This window comes from Eptatretus burgeri, chromosome 24 (genome assembly GCF_056783735.1).
Source record: "Eptatretus burgeri isolate ZD-2024b chromosome 24, Ebu_testis_v1, whole genome shotgun sequence".
Classification (NCBI taxonomy): Eukaryota; Metazoa; Chordata; class Myxini; order Myxiniformes; family Myxinidae; genus Eptatretus; species Eptatretus burgeri.
In genome coordinates, this window is record NC_140984.1 from 843157 (window position 1) to 853156 (window position 10000).

Below are 10000 nucleotides of genomic sequence, written 5' to 3' on the forward strand. Positions count from 1 at the left end.
CAATTTCTCCTCCGGTAAACAAGTTTGACGGTTGGAAACCAACTCCCGCCCCCATTTCTTTGGAATGTTCCTACCCCCACGCGCCCTGGCGGGCGCAGGAGAAATAAAAGGGCAAGAGGAGCGCTGGAAAAGAGCGCGGATAGCAGAGACTTGGGGCAGTCGTGTGGAAGTCTTGGTCGTCGTGGTCTTGGTCCAAGTCTGTCGTGGTCCAAGTCTTCGTCATAGACAGACTTGGGGCAGTCGGGTGGAAGTCTTGTCCTAGTGGTCGTGGGGAGAAGGCGTCACGACCTGCCCACCGTTGCAAGGCCGAGATCAGGCGCGGCTACGCTAGTTGCCGTGGGGACGAGGCGTCACGACCTGCCCACCGTTGCAAGGCCGAGATCAGGCGCGGCTACGCTAGTTGCCGTGGGGACGAGGCGTCACGACCTGCCCACCGTTGCAAGGCCCGAGATCAGGCGCAGCTACGCTAGTTGCCGTGGGGACGAGACGTCGCGACCTGCCCACCGTCGCACCACGAGGGTGCGGGTAAGACCCTTCGGTCTCGTGGGCCTTTTCGGTCATCCCCCCGAAAATTGGGGGGCATGGCCCACGATCATAAAGGTCTACGGACCCCGTCTACCCCCCTGCCTGTGAGGGAGATCTTTCTTTGTTTTTGTATGCATGCTGTGGCGCCGTGTTCTGCCAAGTAGAAACTGTGTAAGTGCTTGTAAATAATTATAGTCGGTCGCATTGCTTTTGCATTCTATTTGTTGCTTGTATATTGCATGACTGCCTTGCTTGTGTTGTGTGTGTGATTGAAATAAATGTGCTTGTATGAAACGTTTCCCGTTCGTTGCGTCCTTTCCCCATTGGAAGTGCCATCTTGTATCGTGGAATGAGTAGTGGGTTTTGAACACGCACACAAGGTGAATACACACATAAACACACACACACATTTCCTGTATACACACACAAAAGTGTATACACACACGAAGGTGGACACACACACAGGTGGATACATACACACATCACACATACACACACGCATACACTGTATACACACACACACACACACACACACACACACACACACACACACACATACACTGAAAACACACACACGAAGGTGGATACACACACACATGCACATATACTGTATAGACACACACGAAGGTGGATACACACACACACACAGGTGGATACAAACACACACAAACACACACGCATACACACACATACTCTGTATACACACACACGCACACACACATACACTGTATACACACACGAAGGTGGATACACATAGGTGGATACATACACACATACATACGCACACACACACAGGTGGATACACACACACACACACACACACACACACACACACATACACACACACACACACACACACACACACACACACACATACACTGTATACACACACACATACACACACGAATGTGGATACATACACACATGAAGGTGGATACACACACACATTTCATGATAAATCAGTGAAACACTCACAGATGATTAAACATTGTCCTCGTTCAGAAAACCCTTCACTGTTGTTGTTTTCTCGGTTCAATCTCTCTCCTGTTGTGGGATAACCCAGGGTTCCCCTCCGAGGAGCGGTTACTACCTTTGGGGACACCGAGAACCACAGGGGAAGGTTCACCCTCGTTTACCTCAGAAAGTAATTTTTTAACTTTCGATGTTCCTGAAGGTTTTTTTGCGTGTCGAGTATCGACTCAGCACTGGGATGAGGGGCAAAATTTTGGTGTCCTGTCTGTCTACCCTACTCACAGTCTCCTTTTCATTGTCCATCTAACCTACGTCACAGCGTTATTACGCGATGACGTCATTTGCTTTCACACCTTCTTCTGAGACGTGTACGTAATGTCGTCAGAACGTACTGTGACGTCCACGGGACTTGAACAGTCCCACCAACGTAGAATGAGCCGAAACGATGGAGGCGGTTTATTTATTCATAACCCAAACATGGCGGTTCCAATCGCTCTACCGCAAACGGGACGAGGAAGGTGGCACTAGTCGCTTTTCACTGAGTTGATAACGTTTATTCGTTTTTATTATTACCAGAAATAACAAGACTCGGCAAGAAGAGGGATCCGGGGAGATTCGACGGGATGGTGTGGGATCGGGCGTGGGGAAAAACACAGACAATTCCAATGAATATACAGTTCTCAATCCCTCTAAGGCGCCAAGCACACACACACACACACACACACACACACACACACACACACACACACACACACACACACACACACACACACACACAAAACGTAGCTATTTCTGGTGGTCAGGCTGGACCGTGGTGTGGACGCAACTGTCCCTGGATCGGCGTCGGACGAGCTGGCCTTGCTCTCGTCAGGGGGGCAGGAGAAACCGTGGTGCTGTCGACCTCCTGGTCTTGGCCCAAGTCCGCTCACAGCCGCCAGGGAACCAGTTCTGGCGCCAAGTTGCGAGCAGGAGAGGGAGGCAGGTCTGCCCGCCGTTCGACCCCGTACTCCGAGTCAGCAGAACCCCAGAGCCAACCAAGGTGAGGCACGAGGCTCGGCAAGGCTCCAAGACACGATCAAGAACACGATCGATTCAGCACAACAAAAAGGACGCTCTCTCCCGCCACACGGAACCACACCAAAAAAACACGATCGTTCTGGTTGTAATCTTCTTCTTCTTCCTTTTTTGACCCCGAACAGAACCTTTTTATCCTTCGTCCTCGTCACTCCCAATCGAGCCGTTTATTGGCCCACCGCCATCGCCTTCCGCCAATCGTGATCACGGGGCGGAGCCATCCGCCTCACTGTCCTGTGACGTCACGGCCAGTCTTCAGAGAATACCAAAAGGGGTTTACGCAGACACACTTACCCTATCCCGTGTCCCTATCTAATTACGTGACATTTATCATTTCGCGGTTGAAGAAATGAACATTTACTGGACAACTTATCACCACTGAATTGCTACTTATTACATCGAGATCCTGGTAAACTCGAACAGCATGGCATACCTAATTAAACATCCTAATTACCCTTTGAATGCATACCCCCCCCTCAAACGTAACAGTACGATTTGTCTCACAAGCAGCCATCTTGTTGTTTTGTCAAGCCTTGTAGGCCGGAATATTTATGAGGCCTGATCGTCTCATTGACGAGTTAGGAAAAGGGGAGAGCAGAGGTTGAGAGAGTTGCAAGAAGGAAAGCTATTTTTACGAAGAGAGAAACAAAAGAAGAGCGACGAGGAGTGCAAATGGCGCCGCGGTGAGGGTGCTTTGCGCCGGACCCTGAGCCTTAACCCAGGCCCAGCGCCATTTTCTCGTCAGTTTAAAAAAAAAGAAGAAAAGTTTCTTCATTAGTTTAATGTTCAGTGAATTCTGGAAACTTTTGTTTTGTTGCGTGTCAATCGTTACATCCGACTAAGCATGGGGATGCCGCTGGTAATTTTTTATATTTATAATAAAATGTATAAAAGTATGACTGGAATGATTGTTATTAGAACACATTTGCTTTTTGTATAATTAAAGTCAGAAGCATTTAATAATGATAAAAATTAAAAACCATTGAATTTGATGTTGTTTTCCTGCATTACATGTCACTCACTCTGTGATCTTAATCCCACAACACTAATTTATCAAAACCTTGTCTTAGATACAGATTCCTGTTTTCGCATCTCTGTTGCATCATAAACGCACAATGGCTCGACACACAATGCATGGACTTCCACTTGTTTTTCCACAAAGGAAGGCGACGCTGGATTCACTTACCAAGTGAAGAGACTTCGTGATTGAGGACACGGGGCTGTGGGGGACGCGCATCCAAACACGAAGGAAACGATTTTCCCTCTTTCGAGGATTCAACGAAAAATCACCACAGTAATCATCGCGAGATCTCGTTGATGACGACGTGAGGATGACGTCACGCGGTGGTTGTTGTTGTTGTTGAAAGGTTTTTTTTTTTAATTTCAACCTCCTTCCGGTTTCTCCTCGGGCTCGATCCTTCTCTCATTTGGGTCCGAAGTCCTCACGGAGGTCTCATCAGTCCCACTCGGTATTGTCCGTGCCGTGTCTGTATCGATTATGATTTACATTCACCTCAGGCTCACGGAGGATCTTCCACATGAATGGCATGATGCGGGACAGACACGTCCGCCACGTAATTACTGATCCACGTGAACATGTCGGACCCAAGACATGTTTGAAATATCGGACTATTCGCCGCTGTCTCGTTTTTGGCCCAATCTCTCAATGGTGAAGAATCACTTCAAAAATTAAATAATTCTCCTATCCGGATCCGGATTCGGATCTTCACCAAAATCTCATTGATTAGTCCTCGCCACACACACAACGTGTCCACCAAGTTTGGTCCGAATCCGTCCACAACTTCTGGAGATATCCTGTACACAAACACACAAACTCATCTTGTTCGTGTCACCCACCCCAAACTCATCCGCCATGTTTTGTCACCATCCGTCCATAACTTGTTGAAATGTCACGGTACGTCTAGTTTTTGGTCCCATCTCTCAGTGATGAAGAATCACTTTAAAGAGGTCACATCGTCGCTCTCCGTGTTCGTGTTCCTTCGAAGCTCCGATGGGAGCCATCACGTGGCACCTCGTGTTTGTTCTCGCCCTCCCGGAGCATCTCGAGTGTGTCGATGGATGAGAGGACCGCACACCTGTATCAAGGTTACGGTCTCCTCCGTCAGGGGTGACGGTGGAGGGACTGCTTTGCCGTGTTGCTGGTCGAAACGTTGAGTCATTCGGTGCAACGATAGGTTGGAGTACTCATGACATGGATCCTGTTAATACAATCTCCAAACACCCATCGTTGCTATGGTGATGTTCTACCCACTTCAGTACCCTACATCATATTCCTCACAATTTCCCTTTAAATAAATAAATATACATAATTGATATATATTCAACGAAAGAAGCGTGCTATGACATGACGATGACGTCATGTGCATAAATTACACGTCATATGTATATATATCAAATGTATTTCTACAAATATATATATATATATATATATATATATATATATATATATATACATATATATATATATATATGTTTGTATAAACAAATATATTTGATAGACTTGTGATTGTTTCGTTTATTCAGGCAAATTATGAAAAAATAAGAGTGTTTGGTGGTTTTTGAACGGCCCTATGTTGGGGTTAAACATGTGACGAATCAGCTGATTGTGATTTAACCGTGGCGGAGGCTGAAATGGATGAGAGGTGTCGAGTTAATCAATCCGTGATCATGTGACGAATCAGCTGATTGTGATTTAACTGTGGCGGAGGCTGAAATGGATGAGAGGTGTCGAGTTAATCAATCCGTGATCATGTGACGAATCAGCTGATTGTGATTTAACCGTGGCGGAGGCTGACATGGATGAGAGGTGTCGAGTTAAGCAATCCGTGATCATGTGACGAATCAGCTGATTGTGATTTAACCGTGGAGGAGGCTGACATGGATGAGAGGTGTCGAGTTAAACAATCCGTGATCATGTGACGAATCAGCTCATTGTGATTTAACCGTGGCGGAGGCTGAAATGGATGAGTGGTGTCGAGTTAATCAATCCGTGATCATGTGACGAATCAGCTCATTGTGGTTTAACCATGGCGGAGGCTGACATGGATGACAGGTGTCGAGTTAATCTTGTACTGGCACAGTAAATGTGTGTTTCCCAATCATTCCGTCACACATTGTGACCACATTGCGGTCATTCTTGTTGTACAATCATTGTATCATCAAGTATTGTCTGGTTTCGTACCTCCAACGACTCGACGGTCACGCAGCTCTCGAGCGCATAGATCTCCGCAATGGTATAAAGCCGAAACCAGCCCTGGAACATCCCGAAACACACAAACACACACACACACAATGAGAAATATTTGTGTTTACACGTTTAACAGGTCCTCATAAACCAAAACACTAACTCACCAACACCTGACATGCAAGAGATTCACTAACTTGGGGTCTGACTCTAACATATCCTCCCTTTGTTAATGGTCAGGTGGACGCATCGATCATGGCCACCATGAGGGTTGTGCTCATCAGGCACCAACTGAGGCAGTTGCTTTCGACGACGTCATCGGGAATGTTGCAAACATGGTGAACAAAGATGAAACTTTGCTGGTGGTCACTGCGGACCACTCGCACACATTCTCCCTTGGAGGCGACGCCGTGCGTGGAAACCCCATCTTTCGTGAGTTCCTGGGGGAGATGAGGCATAAGCCTTTAATTAATACCAGGTGAGGTTGACTCGGCCTTTAATATCCTGACAAACATCCCTTTTCCCAAACGATCAGTTCTGGACAATTGAGAAGAGGTCCCAGTTGGAACACACTTTAAAGAACACCGAAGAACCATGAATCGGAAACCGAACCTGTAGTTCAACACTACTTTGGGTCTGAATTTGTCAAACTGGACGGACTCTCGTCCTGATTGTGCTGCACAGAGAGAGTCATTGTTTTACTCTGTCCGCCTGTCTGGCAGTGAAACAAAATTGAAAACAATTCCAAACAGGAAACTCAGTTTTTATTGATGTTACAAAGGACACAAACAGTGGGATAAAAAGGTTAGGAATATGCGTGTTTACTATGGAAGACATATATCAAGTCCTTTATTGGCTTTCATTTGACACCATGACCTTTGACCTTACGTGCCCTTGAAAGGTCAAAATAATTTTACGGTCATTAACTTCGTCAAAAATGGTTTAATTGACTTCAAACTAAGACTAAAATATTCCTTATTCTATTCCTTATAATCAACATTCAGGTTGAGGATGTATCAAATTTAAATTTGATCCCCAGAATAACTTTATGCCTTAAATGGGCGGGATTTGTTGTGCCTGGCACCACTTGTTTAAATTTGTGAACGAAATAAGAAATCACTAAAGTTATGTTTAATCATGTACTCATTGATATACTTAAGTCTTCCTGGAACTTATGCAACATTTCCAGGTGGTGACACATTTTCAATCAATAATGACAAATCAGGATCAACTGAAGGCACATGTATGTTTTACGGGGAGGAAATGGACCAGAATACATGTTTAATCACGTTCACGGTGTTCGTGTAGCGGAGACGGTGGCCACAGAGACGGTGGCCACATCGCAGAGAGGGTGGCCGTGTTGCGGAGACAGTGGCAACATCGCAAAGACGGTGTTCGTGTAGCAGAGACTGTGGCTGGGTAGCAGAGACGGTGCCATGTAGCGGAGAAGGTGGCTGGGTGGCAGAGACTGTGGCTGGGTAGCAGAGACTGTGGCCGTGGAATGGAGACGGTGAGAGGGTAGCGGAAATGGTGAGAGGGCAGTGGAGATGGTGAGAGGGTAGCGGAGACGGTGGTCGTGGAGAGAGTGGACGGGTCAAGGAGATGGTGGACAGATTGATGACGTCACTGGCCGAGAAGAGATTGATGATGTCACAAATTTAATTGGCTGAATCATTCAGCATTCAAGTTTCATTGACTCCAGCCATCAACAGCCAGATACACATTTACATCGAGAATGAGACCTCCCCCCAATCCCCACCTCATCCCCTCAAAACCACTCCAAAGACAAAAACACCCCTATACAATGATTAGGGTGATGTTGATCCTCTGTTGCAAGTCTGGATGTGATTGGGCCAAAACTGTCGGAAGAGTATCCCGACAAACACACAAACAAACACACAAACACCGGTCCGTGAGTTGTCGTCCTGATTCCTGAGATCCCTGTCTCTGGACTAAAGGGAAACCATGAAACTACCAGGACCACTTGTCACGTGCTCACGACCCTGACGGACTCCTGCGAGCCAGGCGGGTTCATATCCGTACCGAGCTTTCACTACAGACTCCACAGGTGTGTGTTCCATTTTACGATTTCATCTGCACACTCGAACAGTCGTCAGACAGTTCCCTTTGTTCGAAATCCATTGTTTTCGCGCCTTTCACCGGCCCCGCTTGGAATACTGGAAGTGAGCAGCACAGGAAACATGACGTCATCCGACGATTAACGGTTTATTTTCACACAACGTGATAAATACACATATTTTTCTCCGATTGTAAAATCGACTTTAAACGTGACAAAATTTATAAAAAGTAAGAAATTTAAAATGAGTTTTTTTCATGAAAAATCGGATTTGTTTTCCCGCCCAACTATCCGAGGGCACCGCCTGGGCCTTGCGCCGCCTCGTGTGGTGTCTCGACGTTCGTTCGGCCGTGTGGATCGGGGGACGGGCAGAGCGCGGCCTACGGAGGCCGTACGCCGCACGGATGTCCGTACAGGTACGTACGGGCGCAGCAAAGGTGCCGGGGGCCCGGTACGTGCGGGGGGACAGGTGTTTAGCGAGTCTTCCCGGACCCTGAGTACCTTGTACTGAAGGTGGTGGAGTTTTTTTTTTTTTTTGTATACCTTGGTCGAGGCTCGTATGAGAGCTAACACACAACTCACAGCAAGGAGGCATGAGACAAGAGGGGCGGGAGTGGAAGGGACAAAACAGTGGGGAACAGACACATTAGGTGAACTGTGGAAGGGAGAGGGATGGGGATGGGACAGGGAACATGGCGAAGAGAAGATGGACATTTCAGGGACTTTCAGGAAGGAAAGCAGGAGAAATGAAGGAAGTGGGCTTGGGTGGATTTAATTATCGGGGGTAGAAAAGATCGAGGATTTGGATGGGGGAAGATAAGAGGTGGTGGTGAACAGCTGTTTTGAAAGCCTGGAGGGAAGAATGGGAAAGAATAGAATGAGGAAGTTTATTCCAAAGGCGGGAAAAGGAGGAATGAAAGAGTGAAGGTGAGCAGTGATTCGTGATTTTGGTACTTTTACCAGAAGGGGGTTGTTGGCGGACCTTGAGCGCCCTTTGGAAATGTGGTGGGGACAAATCACAGAGTGAGCAGGGGGGGGGCAAGGCTGGAGAGGAGTCGGTAGAAGACAGAAAGACCACCGACCAACCTGCGGTGATTGAGTGAGAGGCCCAAAGACTCAGCTTCATTGCGGGAGATGCCGATGATCTTAAATGCCCTGGTTTCGACAGCGTGAAGCCGAGAAAGGTGGGAGGCAGGAGCACCAGCCCAGAGAGGAGAGCAGTACTCCATCAGGCTACGGACAAAAGCTTTGTAAGTGGTCAGGAGCTCAAGAGGGCCGAGGAAGGACTTAGCACGACGGGGGATTCCCAGTCGGCGACTGGCTTTTGAGGCGAGGTTGGAAATGTGACTTTCCCAGGAAAGGTCATGGCAGATAGTGAGACCTAGAAGCTTGAAAGAAAAGACTTCTTCCAGAGGATTGTTGAGAAAGTGGATGGGGGGGTTTTCTAAACGGTCCTTTCGAAGAGACATAGTGAGAGTGTGAGATTTGTCTGGATTGAAAGACATGTTCCACGTGTTGGACCAGTTTGTGATTTTATCCAGATCTGCAGTGAGTGAAGAAGCTGCTGCTTGCCGGTCTGAGGGATGACAGATGGTACGGCAGAGGGTGGAGTCGTCGGCAAAGAGAAATAGAGGATTTTCCAGAGAGTCCGAGAGATCATTGATGAAAACCAGAAAAAGAACATGGCCCAGAACGCTACCTTGAGGAACTCCAGCCTGCACAGGAAGAGGGGATGAAAGAACTCCATTTAGGGCCACACGTTGACTGCGACAGGAGAGGAAGTCTGCGAGCCATGAGTGGAGATGGCCTTGAATACCATGGGAAGAGAGTTTGGTGAGTAGGGCAGGGTGCCAGACTGTGTCAAAAGCACGTGATATGTCCAGGGATACGGCTTGGATTTCCTGTCTGGCATTGAGGACCTCCATCCATTGATGGGAGAGCAGAAGCAGCATATCCAGGGTAGAGTGACCTGGTCTGAAACCAAATTGATGATTGGAAATCAAGCCATTGGAGAAGAGGAAGGATTTCATGTCTGAAGCGATGATGGATTCCATCACCTTGCTGATGATTGGGAGAAGGCTGATTGGTCTATAGTTACAGGGATCTGTTTTTGCACCTTTTTTATGCAGGGCAGTGATGTTAGCAGA

At 47.5% G+C, this 10000-nt stretch overlaps 1 protein-coding gene and 1 long non-coding RNA gene across 7 annotated transcripts in view; one reads left to right on the forward strand and one right to left on the reverse strand.

Moving 5' to 3' along the window:
* LOC147007849 (uncharacterized) overlaps window positions 1–4014 on the reverse strand; it is a 10988-nt gene extending 6974 nt beyond the window's left edge. The window contains exon 1 of one of the 2 annotated variants that reach the window (XR_015053855.1): window positions 3758–4014. This is a non-coding gene — a long non-coding RNA (uncharacterized LOC147007849). The remainder of the gene's footprint in view (window positions 1–3757) is intronic. The other variant, XR_015053854.1, reaches the window with a different exon arrangement.
* Window positions 4015–8095: 4081 nt separating this feature from the next.
* Window positions 8096–10000, forward strand: part of LOC147007850 (small ubiquitin-related modifier 1-B-like) — a 15960-nt gene continuing 14055 nt past the window's right edge. For 2 of the 5 annotated variants that reach the window (XM_085866346.1, XM_085866348.1), the window contains exon 1: window positions 8096–8269. In XM_085866346.1, the coding sequence (XP_085722472.1) occupies window positions 8111–8269 (159 nt within the window). In that variant the 5' untranslated portion in view covers window positions 8096–8110. The remainder of the gene's footprint in view (window positions 8270–10000) is intronic. The other 3 variants (XM_085866347.1, XM_085866349.1, XM_085866345.1) reach the window with 2 other exon arrangements.